Below are 14,492 nucleotides of genomic sequence, written 5' to 3' on the forward strand. Positions count from 1 at the left end.
ACGAGAGCAGGAGAGGCTGAGCATCTGTGCATCTGACCTCTGGCTGGGGGAGAGTGGCTCGCTGCTCCGCAGTGTGGTTGGCTGCCTTGTGGGCCTCCACGGAGCCACTTTTACTGTTGTACCTTCTTTCCCATCTGCTGGTTTGGTGTATTCTGTGCACTACCCCTTAGGTCCCTTTCAGCTCAGTGATGCTTCCATTCTGTTTTTCTTCACTGTTCATCCTCCGTGTCTCAGGTCACCAGTGCTGTAATCCAGTGAAATTTCACAAAAGCCAGCAAGACGTGTGCCTTATAGGATTTTTAACAATATGTGTGTGTTACTTTCAAGTATATTGACACCAGCATGGGCTGGCAAAGGTAAACCTGAGCTGTGACTGTCAGCAAGTTGCCATTGTTTTGGAAAAAGAGAGTTTAGTGAGGGTTTTGTCAAAAGTTGAAAATGACACTGAAATCCTTTGTTGTGGGTGGTGCAGAGATAGACAGACAGCCCTTCCTCAGATGAGTACACATGAGGAACTCTGGGCTCCAAATCAACCAGAACTTCTTTTGAGAGTGGAGTTTATTTATTTATTTATTAAATATTTATTTACTTGGCTGTGCCAGGTCTTAGTTTCGGCACGCAGGATCTAGTTCCCTGACCAGGGATCGAAACTGGGCCCCCTGCATTGGGAGCGGGGGCTCTTAGCCACTGGACCACCAGGGAAGTCCCGAGAGTGGAGTTTAAACGGCACTCATAACCCAGTCTTCAGCTCATAACAAAGCGTCTCTGACCTACTAGAAATGGAATGAAACCGATTATCCCTGCAAATGTGCTCTAAGTTGCCACACCTGTTGAAAACATCTCGGGATGTGCTAAGCTCATTAATTAGGTCAGGGTTTGGTTCGGTTTGGTGAGGAATGGACAAAGTCAGACCACGTGTTCAGTGCGTCCTTCGCCCACTCTGGAGCTCAGAGATCCTGAGGTGCAGTTCTGTTGTGCCTGCCGGATGGGAAGGGAGCAGCTGTGAAACGCTTTAAACCTGATTATGTCTTATTCTGTAACAGTGTGTTTAGGACCGTGAAGGTTGAACATTCAAATACAGTACTGGCCAGTGGCACTTTCTGCAGTGATAGTAAGGTCCTGTGCTGTCCGGCACAGGAGCCGCTGGCCACATGTGGACACTTGACTACTAGAAATGTGGCTGGTGTGACTGAGGAACTGGGGTTTTTATTTTATTTAATTTTAATTAGTATTTAAATTTAAATAGCCTTGTTAGTGGCTGTCTAATTGGGCACTACAGCTCTGATAAACAGTGATTTCTGTTACCCACTCGTGTCGCTTTATGAAGGTAGCTCACTGCTAGCCTGATACACCTTTCCACATGAGAGAATCAAACGCGTTCCATGTAGCCGAGTAGTTTTTTCTGCATGTATGAAAACATTCTGCTTTCTGATAGCTGACTGATGGGATCAGCTGTTTTCAGATACTCCTTATGTTGATGTAATTACATGGACCCACAGCGCACAAAGACGCAACCAGGTGTAAGAGGGGAGAGTGACTCCACCCCCGCAACTCCCCGCCCCATACCCCAGGCAGCCCCTGCTCTTGTGTTTCTTCAGGGATAGTCTTTGCAAGCATATGTGGAATAACGGACTTTTACTTTTTCATTTCTTTTATTTCTCATGATTGTCTTTCATCCCCTTTGGAGGCAGAGCCCTGTGAAGGGGGTGAGGGAAACGTGGCCCTGAGCCCCAGTGTGCACATGGCTGCCCAGGGCCCCCACCAGATTGATGAGGAAGTGGATCTTGATGGAAAAGCTCATGATTATCTCATTAAGAAAGCATTTAACAATAATCTGTATTTGTTTAGCTTTTCCTGTTTTAAGTACTTTTATTTTTATGATATTCTTTTCACCCTTGTTGTTCAGAGTTTGCAGATTTCTCACCATTGGGTGGTCCTGCCTTTCCGTGAAAAGAGAATGCTGGTTATCACAGGGATATGCTGGGAGTTCCCCTTCCCTCTGAGAGGAAGGAACTGAGATGGGTGGGAGGATTGGGTCAGGTCGTAAAATTGTTATCTGTGACCTTTACCTCTGGTTTATTGCCTGCGTTCTCCTGGGAGCACAGAGTTCTCAGTCCCAGGCCGGGTGTTTGGTGCCCCTGTGCTGTACTTTACATGCTCTCCCCTCTTGGCGGGGTTTTCAAGGACTTGTCTTGAGATTAGGAACTGATGCTTTAAGAGCATTTGTGGGTTGTCGGTCACTCTCAGAACACCAGATTTTGTTGGTGGAAAGTGATCAGGAAAAAGGTCAGGAGACCTTTTTTTTTGGCCGCGCTGTGCGGCATGTGGGATCTTAGTTCCCTGAACAGGGATTGAACCCTTGCCCCCTGCAGTGGAAGCGTGGAGTCCAAACCACTGGACCACCAGGGAAGTCCCAGGACTTTTAAAAGGTGCTGAGGTACCACGTGGTCCATATTTAAGTATTAATTGTACCTCAAAGAAGGTAGTGTCTTATATACATTTAAATGTTTTCTTGAGTTTGAATTTCAATTTATTTGAAAAAATAATTTCACCTCAAACCTCAATTGAGAAGGAAAGATGCCGTGTGGTTTTAGTTTACAGCGGGAAAGGAGCTGTGTGCTTCGGCGGGACCTTGTCCTTGTGCTCTGGTGGTACCACATAAATGCTCTCCTTTTACTCACTGTTTAAACTTTTTCTCGAGAGTCAGAGGTCAGGGCAGGACAATGTCACTCGCTGGTGGAGCTGGGGGGCGGGGCCCGGGGGGAAACAGATAGCCATATGGTTCTTTCTCTCGAAGGAGCTGACGGTGGCGGATCATCAGCTGGAAATGGGTCCGGGGTTGCCCCCGCCGCCCCTGCAGGGGGCTCTCGCTCCTCCTCCCGGAACTTAGGGTCTTCAGGCGGTGAGAAGGAAGAAGGCAAGAAGGTGCGGCGGCAGTGGGAGTCGTGGAGCACGGAGGACAAGAACACCTTCTTCGAGGGGCTGTACGAGGTGAGTGGGTCCTGCAGCCCAAGGAGGCGGCTGAAGCTCCTGGCCTCTTAGCCCTTGCCTGTGGGTCCCCAGGCACAGGCCTTGACCTCTGACCTTGGCCCTTTACCTCCTCGCTGTGACTTTCAAAGCTGTTACTAGTGAGGTGGCTGTTAGGAAGTGTTTTCGTTTGCTTCTTTTCTTTTCTAAGATTCTCTGAAATATGTTCTGGCCTGAAGAGTGGTGCCCTTCCCTCTGGGCCTTCCCCTCACAGCTGAGTGGGCCGATTCAGGAGGGATGTCCCCGAGAGGGAGGGGCCAGGGGACACTTGCCACATCAGAGCAGCCAGCACAACCCAGAGAGATGCCACAGCTGACTGGGGACAGAGTGGCAAGTCCTAAACATAGAGAAGCTCCTCCCCCATCCCACGGCCCAATGAAACGGCCGTGCTCCCTGCCAGCCATTTTTACTTCCGGGTTTTATTTCTTCACATCTTTGTAGTTATAGAGAACATACTTTTTTATTAACGTTAAATGCATTTTTCAGGTGTTTTGTAGTTCTTTTGCTCAGTATTTTTTTAATGCTTATAAATATTCTGCTTCAGATGAAGGCAACTACGACCCACATGCTCACTGCCTGTTTTTGTAAATCAAGTTTTATTGGAACACAGCTCAGCCTCTTCACTTGTACATTGTCTTTGACTACAGTGTGGTTCCTGCAGTACCTGTGGCCCTGCAACACCTAAATATTTACCCTCTGGCCAGTCCTTGTTCTACTTAACCATTTTCGTATTGTTGATTGTTGTGGTTCCTTCTGGATTCTGTTGTAAATAATGCTACCGTGGACATCTTTGTGCACATTCCATATTTTAGACTTCTTCTTTGGGATGTGGTATCAAGAGTAGGTTACTTGGTCAGTGAGCCTTATTCTTTTACTAGTGAACTAATTGGAGTGATAGAAAAGTCTAGCCAAGCCTGTGAAACAAGGCTCAGAGGAAGGAGGCTTTGGAACTGAAACCATGGAGTGTTCATAGATCAGGAGACACCTGACTGTGGACAGAGAACAGGACGCAGAGCCGAGTTCAGGGCTTTCCCGTGGCTGGCCTGCCCCCTTCCGGGGTCGATGGTTCAGTTCTGCCCTTCCTGGCTGGAGGAGGCCACGTGTTGGTGCTGCCTGACTCTGTTGTCCGAGGAGAGAATGGAATGTCCACATGAGGCTTGTTCCAGTAGACGCAAAGTCATTCAAACACATTCAAGTGTGTTCCTTTTCTTCCCTCGACAGTTCTAGGGTAAAGTACAGAGGCTGTTCTTTTATAGATTATATGCCCAAATGGTGCCTTCTTTAAGCTGTTTGTTAGGCATAGAAGACTTGTGATTCCTGGAGTGTTCTCAGAATCAGCAACCATTGCTGACTCTCACCTGAAATAGTTACTGCTTTGGTGTGGCCCCTCTGTCTTGGGGAGAAAGTGGGCTCTGCAGGCAGTCTGGCTACTCGGTTGCAGGAGCGTGGGGGAGACGTGGTTGTTGATGAAAAGCAGGGGAAGAAATCCGTGTTAATGACCTGCCCTTACCTTTCTTCAGGGGAATTAGTTCATTCCCCTCTCATCGGGCTAGGCTTCTTGTTTTAACTTTTCTACCAGGTAGGTGTTTTGAGGTCTCCTGAAATCCTTGATTAATAATAATAATAATTTATAATTGTCTATTCAGGTCACTTAATGCTTTCCACTGTTGGTACTATTGGTGTATCCCAAATTGTGTGTGTGTGTGTATGTGTATGTGTGTGAGAGAGAGAGCGCATGCACAAGTGTGGGCTTTATGTCTGTTGCCGCGTGTGTCTGACCAAAACTCAGTGAGACTCTGGTGTGGCCTTGATGACCGGCTGGTCGGCTAGGGCGTATATAACCACGAGCATCTTCACCCGTGGGGTGTGGTGCTCAGCACAGGCCTCTGCAGTGTTGATGAAGGTCGTCCCTGCCTTTCTGATGCACTCTCATCTGACTGAGCTATGCCTCAAGTGACGAGACCCAGCTCAGAGCAACGCAGAGGGGCAAGACCAAGCATTGAGCAGCTCTCAGAACTGAACTGTGAGGGAGCCGGAGGGGCTGGATCAAGCCTGACTGTGTGCAGGGACTCCCACGGTGTCACTGGGCCTCTGTCTGTTACCCCATGTGTTGGGGGTGACATTTCTGTGCTTATTCTCTCCTGCTTCAGATGCTCCCCAGGGGCGAGAGTGCCTCCCCAACCCCTCCTCCATGCTAGTAAGGACAGTTCTGGGCACAACTCAGCTTGGCTGGTCCCATCCCAGACTCCTCCCTGTGGCCAGGAGTAAAGGTTGTGGCCCCCATGACAGGGAGCTGGCGGGAAGGCCAGTGGGATGAACGCCTGGACCAGCGTGGTTGTCCTTGACATCCCTACACTCCATTTCACAAAGCCTGTTGCCGACTTTTCCTTTTCCCTTCTTACGTCTGTCTGTCCGTCCGTATTGCTGTCCAGTCTTGATTCCTATCTTACTCGCAGCCGCGTGGCCAGCATCTTCTGCTTGCTTTTCACTGGGTCGATAATTGCCAGAGGCCTCATCTCTGCTGTGCTTCCCCTTCCGTGTTCTGTCTGCAGTTCCCAGTGTCCTCCAAATCCAGCTGCTGGGCATCTCCTGTTTCCTGCCATCTCTGTGACAGCTGTATGAATGCGAGTTCTCGTTTCAGTCTTTGAAATGTGTGCTCACCTCCATATAGTTTTCTCTTTCAACTTTGCCTTTTTCACTGTTGCTGTTGTTCCCACCACCCTTTATTTACCTAGTTCATGGCTAAGTATAGAAATGCAAAGAAGTCCCCCCTAAGGGGCTGGCAGTCTTACTGGAAAAACGTAACAGGCACAGAAGAAGTGGGACTCTCAGAAGGTATATGCTGACGGATGCCACAAGAGTTCAGAAGGCAGCGTACTTTGAGAACGCAGGATGAGGAGTCGCAAAGCCCAGATTCTAGTCCCCATCTGGGCCGTCAGGTCACCTCTGGGTTCGTAACCCAGCTATGAAAAGAAGTCCTGAGATTTAGAGGCCGTGTGTGTTTGTTCGCGTCACGGTTCTGGTCAAGAGCTGAGGGGAGTTTTGTGAGGGAGGTGGTGCCTGAGCTGGACACTGGAGGAAGGCACTTTAGGTGCAGCTCTGCCTTGCTCTGGTTCACCTGCCATTGCTTCTTTTAAAACAGTGAGTGAGCTTTCATTCTTTGAGGATTTTTACTTTTTGTTTTGGCTGTACCGTACGACATGTGGGATCTTAGTTCCCTGACCAGGGATCGAACCCACGCCCCATGCAGTGGAAGTGTGTATTCTTAACCTCTGGACTGCCAGGGAAGTCCCATAGCATTTTTACTTTTTGACCTTAAAATTTGAGACGATTTCAGAGTTGGAAAAAGCTGCAAAAAGAGTACAGAGAATGCTCACATGCCGTTTACCCCGCTTTCCTGACACCCACGTAACTGCAGGGTGACCAGCAAAATGAGGAGAGTTAGTGTAATGTCATCGGTATTTGCACTGATGTCCTATTCTGGTTCAGGACCCCACGTTGCATTTGGTTGCCATGGCTCCTGGGTCCTCCCACCTGGAACAGGTCCCTCAGTCTTCCCTTTTATTCCTGGTCTCTCATAACCTTGACATTTTTGAAGATTCCAAGTCTGTTCATTCATAGAGTGCCCCTCATTGGGCTTACCTGATGTTTCTGCACGGATAAGTTCATGTTTTGTGTTTTCTGTCAAGAGTACCGTGGGATTGCTGTGCATCCTTGGTGCATCCTGTCCAGAGTGCGCAATGCGATCTGTCTCAGGCCTGGCTGTGTGAACCTTGATCACTGCATTCAGGTGGCATCTCCCAGGTTCTCCACTGCCAAGTCTTTTTTTCTTTTTTTTTTTTTACTTTGAGACTGTGTAAATACCCTGTTTCTCATCATTCTTTCTCCACTAATTTAAGCAACCATTGCCTCTTCTTACCTGGAAAAACTATTACTGTGGTGTTTACCCAGTGATGACCTTCTGATTCTGTTATTCTTTCGACATTTATTAAGTGGAAATCCCATGCAAGGAAAAGCTCTCCCTTCTCCTCCATTTATGTATTTATTCAATTACTTTTTTGTACCTGTATGGACTCAGGGATACTTACTCTCTTCCATGGGTTATAATCCATTCATATCATTGTGATTTTGTTGCCCAGATTGTTCTAGATTTGCCCACTGGGAGCCTCTTCAGGTTGGCTGCTGTGTCCTTCTAACATGTACCCCTTACGCTTTGAGCACTTTCTCACTTTCTGGCACCACAAGATATTCTAGACTCACCTGGTATTTTCCCTGCCCCAGACCTGGCATTGGCCATTTTTCCAAGGAGCCGTGTTTCCTTTTGGAAAGTGGGATTTAGAAACCAAGATCTGGGTACCAGAGGTGCTCATTGCTGCTGGGGTGCCATTACCTCCAGGTCCTTCCCAGTGCTTCTTGCTGGCTTGGTTTTGATGAGAGTATCAGTAGTTGATGAGTAGTATCAGTAGTTGGTTCTCATTGCATCAGTACCTGAACAGCACTGATGGGGACTGTGTTCTCTGGAACATAAATTCCATTCTGAAAATCTAAGATGTACTCAGCTTTTACATGGAGGTGTTGAAGGAAGGCCCACAGATGTATTCAGAGCATATTCTGCATGATTCTCTTAATAAACATTCATATTTGTTTTCCCTGTTTGAACATAGAATACCTTTTGTATGATCAAATCAGTGAAGCTGTTTCTGAATAGTTGATTTGTTGTTTTATTTTAAGATGCCAGATATACAGCACCCTGAGCCCCTCCATCCTTGTGTTGTGTCTTCTGGTTATTGTCTTCATGGGGTTGTCTCATTTCATGGGCTCTAAAGAACTCTGGAGATTAAGTCCTTTGTCTAAGTGTTGAGCTTCATGTTTCTACTGCTCCGGGGTCCTTGCCTCATTGGTATCCACATGCTATGATAGTTCTGTTGCTGCTTTATCCATTATTCTGATTGAAACCTGAGGTTCTGGGGAAGCCAGGTTGAAGTTCATGCACAAGTAGGAGCCGTGAAGGACACTTGCTTAACCACAGCGGTCCCTTTTCTCCCTTTTCAGGAAGTGTCTGCATTGTACAGAAGGCTGCCTTGTTGTAACCTCGTGTTTTTTTTTTTTTTTTTTAACATCTTTATTGGAGTATAATTGCTCTACAATGGTGTGTTAGTTCCTGCTTTATAACAGTGAATCAGCCATACATATACATATATCCCCATATCTCCTCCCTCTTGCGTCTCCCTCCCACCCTCCCTATAACCTCGTGCTTTTAATGTGGACTTTCTTTTCCAGCATGGGAAAGACTTTGAAGCGATTCAGAACAACATTGCTCTGAAATACAAGAAGAAAGGCAAGCCCGCCAGCATGGTGAAGAACAAGGAGCAGGTCCGGCACTTCTACTATCGCACGTGGCACAAGATCACCAAGTACATCGACTTCGACAACGGTGAGTGCCTAGGCCGGCTTCCTGGGGCCAGAGGCGGGGTGACTTCTGGTCCAGGAGCGTGGCTTCCGCAAACCTGCAGGCCACACCTTCTGGCATTATTCTCACCCAGCCACACGGCCTGGGATGTACTCACCTATGGTGCTTTGTCTGACAGGAGGCCTCGTAACTGGTGGTCAGGCTTAGTTACAAGGAAGCCTGTGGTGTCTGAGTCCCTGGCTTACTCCTCCGCCCCGGGAGGGAGGGCACCATGGTCCAGAATCACACCTCCCCGTTGCCCGCCCTTCTCCCAAGGGGGCCCCAGTGGGGTGAGGGTCGGGCAGGGCCTGGCGTGCGTCAGCGCGGGTGGAGGGCTGGCGTTCCAGGGCTTTTCCCAGGCTCTTTTTCCAGGCTCTGTGTCTGAGTCCAGTTTGTGTGGCGCCATCTTTAATTCATGAGTCTAGGTCATCGCCAGGTGCGGTTCTGACTTCCTGCTCAGAGCACCTCTGTCCTAAGGGGAGGCATTGCTGCCTCCTGTGTCCACACGCCGGAAGAATCCTGTGTCTGTGTCGTTCCTGCTGCTTCTCTCGTCGATCGGTATCTCCACATGTGTGCTTCCACCGACTGCACTGATTTCTGACACACCCTCCAAATAACATCAGTTCTGATCCAGAATAATTGTGGTTGCTGTGGTCACGTCACTCCCCTTTGAACCTTTGCCTGTGCCCTGCAGGTGTTCTCTTGGCCAGTCAGTGTGTCCTAGCCTCCCCCAGCTGACCCATCTGGCTCTCCTCGCTGGCTTTCCCTTAGGTCGGGATTCCAGGGCCAGGGATTCCTCGTCCGGCCTTAGAAAGGCCCAGAGACAGTGATTCAAGCTGTCTTTTTCTGTAGAAGGTCAGATGGTGAATATTGATATTTTTGGCTTTGGGGTTTTATGGTCTTTATTGAAACCACTTCACCCTGCTTTCTAGCTCATTGTGGATAATACATAGAGGAATGCATGTTGCTGCAGTTGCCTGTTTACAAAGACAGCCCTTGGGCCGGATCTGGCCTGCGATTTGCTGTCCTCTGCCCTGGAGAAGTCCTTCCTCCCTGCCATCGGCCAGCGCTGGGGCTCTCAGGGACTGGGAGGTCCCAGGGTCTGGTGATGGTTGTTACGGTCACTGCATTTCCCATCTGGTTCTGTCTTTTTTTTTTTTTTTTGGCCACGCCACGTGGCTTGCAGGATCTTAGTTCCCTGACCAGGGACTGAACCCGGGCCCCAGCAGTGAAAGCGCAGAGTCCTAACCACTGGACCGCCAGGGAATCCCCATCTGGTTCTGTCCTACGACAGTGTCCCCTGAATGTATTTCCCTTTGAATCTTTGGGGGCATCTCTTACTCACCTGCCAGTGTTTCTGGTTCTACTCCGAGCTTCTCAGATCTGTCCTCACCGCCCGGCCTGCCTTGGTCCTGCCCTAGACCAGTGCTGCTCTCCCACTGTCCGGTCCTGCCCTTCCTAACCCAGCCTTTGAGCTGTGAGATCCACACAAGATGCTCATCTGCCCGACCGCTCCCTTGCCTGAGCCCCCTTCCTCTGCCCCACCAGAGGCCCGCACCATGACTTGCCACGGCCCCGGGGAATGGAGTCACCTCCCTCCTTACCTGCACTTTCCTTCACACCTTGACTCCTGCCACACTCCTGCCACTCCCACCTGGTTGTCCTCCCTAACCTGTTCACCAGGACTCAGCTCCTGTGTCAGTTGTCCCAGAAATCCTCCCCTGAATCCTCTCTTGTCCCCACTGCTGCCTGTGGTTGGGCACGTGGCGTGCTCTTCCCTGGAGGTGCCTGTAATGCGCTTGCTTGGGCGGAGGAGAAAGCCCCAGCTCGGCGATGGAGGCCCTGGCCCCTGTCCACCCCAACGATGCGGGGAGTGGAGGTCCGAGTCCGGGCAGCATCCTCTTCCCATTGTACCCCTCTCGCTCTGTCTCCTGACTTTTGTCTGCCTTACAAGTACTGTTTTCACACCACCTTTTCACGTTGATGTAGAATTTCTTCATGTGTTTGTTTTTTAAATGACATCTGTTTTAGTTTTTTCAGTATTGATAAGTTTTCTTAACCTAATGCTTGGTGATCAGTTCTTTTTTTAATTAATTTTTTATTTATTCGGCTGCGTCAGGTCTTAGTAGCAGCATGCGGGATCTTTCGTTGCGGTGCATGGGCTTCTCTCTGTTTGTGGCACGTGGTCTCAGTAGTTGTGGCACGGCATGTGAGATCTTAGTTCCCTGACCAGGACTTGAACCTGCGTCCCCTGCATAGGAAGGTGGATTCTTAACCACTGGACCACCAGGCAAGTCCCTCCATGTGTTTTTTATTAAATGTGTTTCTTTGAGTGGAGATACTACAAATGAATACATTTTACTTCTCCTTTTGGATTTGCAAGTCACTTAACAGTGTTTTTAAATAACGCAGGGTAGATATCTTTATTCATATAGCACTTTTCTTCAGATAAATTCACACAACTGAGGTAAAATTATACTAACGTTACTGCTAATTGTCTCATTGTGAGCACCCCGTCACAGCACTGTCTGACAACCCTCCGGGAAGATGCGTGTCTGGCCCTCTGTCCTGGGGGTCTGTCTGCCTCTCCCCGCATTTCCCATCTGGTTCTGTCCATGACAAAGGCAGGAAGGAGCAACTGACAGACAAGTGCATGTTACTCTGGGCAAGGCCTGTTTCACGAGGCCCCACGTGCAGTGCCTGCTTTCTGCTGAGTTTATGACCCCACCGAGGTTCTCTCTGGCCAGTTAAATCCTTTTGCTTCTCACAAGTCTTTTTAAGGTATCTTTCCTGCTTAAAAGCCTTCCACTTCAGGGGACACCCGTCCAGCCTGACATCTTGATGAGCAAGATACAACACAAACAGAATGGTGGCTCCAACCTCTTCTAGTGCCATATCTGTGTAGTGAGGTTGCTGCTCCTTCTAGGGACCCTGGGAAGTGGGCGCTCAGTTTCCACGCTTTGCAGCAGTCCCTCGGTCTGACCCACAAGTCTTTTGCTACTGGTGTGTGTGTGTTTGCGCGTGCGTGTGCGTGTGCTCTCAGTGTCCATGTGGCCATGAACGTAAGCCTCTCGATGGCTGTGGTGCATTGTGGCAAGTCGGCAGCATTTTGTTCTTTCTCAGGCCGTCTCCACGGAGTCTCTTTGTCTGCTGGCTGTGTTCATCCTTAGCTCAGACTGTTGCTCACATCCCTAGTTGATTTGAAAATATCGACTCTGGTCCTGTCGAGTCCAGTGCGCTGTTGTTATTATCTGTCGTCATCACGAACACCCTCCCTCCCTCCAGGCTGGCACGCAGAAACGAGTTTTAGCTGTTTGGCTCTGTCTCTGTCTTCTGCATTTTTCTTTTTTGTTGTTACATAGTCTGTTCTTTCTGAAAGTCATTCCACGAGAGCAGGTCTTTCATCTGCTTTGGCTGGTCTCAAAACACTCTCTTCCAACGTGAAGGCCTCAGCAACACGAGAAGGGGAAGGGGGTAGGAAGCTACCTGGAGATCAGGCGGTGGGGGGTGATTCCAGGAGCCGTGCTCTAGCACGTTCTGTGCTTTCACCACCACCAGGCTATGGGCAGAGTGGACCACCCAGGCTCCTGGTGTGGACGTGTTGCATCGTCTGCCCCGAGGTCCAGAGGCGTGTTGCAGGGCGGCCACACTGGGCTCTGTGGGACATCTAGAGTGGATGTGTCTTTCCTGGGCATTTTTGTCACCTCCGCCTGCTGGACAGCCTCCTAAACTCCCCTCCCCCACTGGAGGTATCATTCCCCTTCAGCCCTTTTTCCAACTTGGATGAAGGGTGGACGCATCAGCCGCCCTCAGTTCCACAGTCAGCTCTGCAGGGTCAGCCCTGCCGGGGCCATTCTCCCTTCTCTGCAGTGTCTTCTTTTTTTTAACTTTTTAAAAAAAATTTATTTATTTTTGGCTGCGTTGGGTCTTCGTTGCTGCGCTTGGGCTTTCTCTAGTTGCAGTGAGCGGGGGCTACTCTTCATTGCAGTACACGGGCTTCTCATTGCAGTGGCTTCTCTTGTTGCGGAGCATGGGCTCTAGGCACGTGGGCTTCAGTAGTTGCGGCACACAGGCTCAGTAGTTGTGGCTTACGGGCTCTAGAGTGCAGGCTCAGTAGTTGTGGCACATGGGCTTAGTTGCTCTGTGGCATGTGGGATCTTCCCAGACCAGGGCTCGAACCCTTGTCCCCTGCATTGGCAGGAGGATTCTTAACCACTGCGCCACCAAGGAAGCCCCTCTGCAGTGTCTTCTGCCTGACCCACATGCCCTTGGTGTCCCGGTGTGGCCCCATGGGAAGTGCCTTCTTTCTGTTGAGCCGAGGGCTGCACCGATGTCTCTCACTGGTCCTGATCACCTTTCAGAGCTGGTGGCAGCCGGTTGACCGCGTGAGGCCAGAGGCCTGCCCGCCTCTTGGTGCTGCACTGGTGGTCACACTGGGTTCCACGCTGTGCAGCTGTTTCGCAGCCCCTCCCCCAGCCCCGGCAACCACGGAGCCACAGATCTCTGTCTCTCCTGGACGCTTCATATCAGTGGAGTCATACAATGTGGGGCCTTTAGTGTCCGGTTTCTTTCACTGAGCATGATGTTTTCCAGGTGCATCCAGATTGTAGGGTGTGTTAGGCTTTTTTAGGGTCCGTTCATTCCATTCTATGGCTGAGTATTGTTCCGTTGTCTGAAAGCCCACGTTTGTTTATCGACTGCATAGTGGCTCGTAAGGTTCCTGAGTAGCGGTCCCTGTGAGAGTCCGCTGAGACTATCGGTCTTTCTCTCAGGAGAACCTTCGGGAATTGTTGGCGTGTGATGTTAGCAGAGCCCAGGCTCCTCAGAGGCTATCCGAGGTTCAGAATCCTTGTTTTAGGTCATTCATTCAGAACTTTACTTTCTATTTACTAATATACTTTTCTTTTCCTTTCCTATTGTTGTAATCACACACAGCCAAATCTTTGAAAGGGGGTCTCTGGGGAGAGAACAGCTGTGAGAGGGACACATGGCAGTGGTCATTGCCCTGTGAGATGATCGGAAAGGGGCCAACTGGGCAGTAACCAGGCTTACAAGGTGCTGTCAGGCTTGGCTTCACACAATACAGAGACTCAAGGTAACAGTGGCTTGAGCACGTGAGGATTTCTTTCCTGGAGTCAGAGACGCCTGCAGGTAGGTGTCCAGGGCAGGCATCGGGGCCGAATCAGTCTATTACAGAGCCTCTGGAGCCTCCCTCAGCATTTCTGCTCATACCTGGTAGTGTGGTCTCCTCCAGCCACGAGCAGGCTGTACATGGGCTGGCTTAACCCTGCGTGTTGCCTCCCAAATCACACTGTGGTCTGCTGCTGACAAGCAAGGGGGCGTCCGGAGCACTCAAGCCGCATTTCCTCTTCCTTCTGGCCCCAGGCCTGGGGCGAGTTGTCTGTCGTCCCAGGAGGCATAAGAGGTGGGCCTCCTTGGTTCCCGTGCTGCCAGCCCCTCGTTGGGCTTGGGTGGGTTCTCTGCACAGAGAGGTGGTCCTGACCCTCCTCTACCTCGCTGAAGCTGGCCATGCTGGACGTCCCGTTTTCCCCTCTGGGGACGTTGCTCTGCCTGTTACGACTAGTTTTCTAAACCACCCCCTTTTTCTCTTCTAACTTTTTATTTTGAAAATTGTAAAAACAGCATCATGTTGCCGTGTACTCTGCCCAGTGTCCCCTGATGTTAACACCCTGTGGTCCATGGTGCAGTGGTCAAAGCCAAGAAGTGTCCCCCAGCACCCTGGTGTGCGCACAAGCTGGGCAAGCCCCGCACATCTGTGTTTTCTCCTTCTAAAGCCGCAACTTTTCCTCATTTTCAGTGTTCTCTCGCGGGCTGAAGAAGTCGTCCCAGGAGCTGTATGGCCTGATCTGCTATGGGGAGCTGCGCAAGAAGATTGGGGGCTGTGAGTACCCTTTGCTCAGGGGCGGCCTCCTCCCGGCAGGGCCTGCCTGCTGTCCTCTTACAGTTGGAGTTTTAGTCCTGGGGGCTCTTCTGTTTTCTCTCCGACTTTTCATTT

General features: G+C 50.1%; 1 protein-coding gene across 3 annotated transcripts in view; it reads left to right on the top strand.

Moving 5' to 3' along the window:
• Positions 1 to 14,492, top strand: part of CRAMP1 (cramped chromatin regulator homolog 1) — a 59,212-nt gene that overhangs the window by 10,056 nt on the left and 34,664 nt on the right. For all 3 annotated transcript variants that reach the window (XM_059896165.1, XM_059896164.1, XM_059896166.1), the window contains exons 3-5: positions 2,798 to 2,991; positions 8,308 to 8,461; positions 14,295 to 14,378. In XM_059896165.1, coding sequence (XP_059752148.1) covers positions 2,798 to 2,991; positions 8,308 to 8,461; positions 14,295 to 14,378 — 432 coding nt within the window. The remainder of the gene's footprint in view (positions 1 to 2,797; positions 2,992 to 8,307; positions 8,462 to 14,294; positions 14,379 to 14,492) is intronic.

Source organism: Balaenoptera ricei, chromosome 15 (genome assembly GCF_028023285.1).
Source record: "Balaenoptera ricei isolate mBalRic1 chromosome 15, mBalRic1.hap2, whole genome shotgun sequence".
NCBI classification, from domain to species: Eukaryota; Metazoa; Chordata; class Mammalia; order Artiodactyla; family Balaenopteridae; genus Balaenoptera; species Balaenoptera ricei.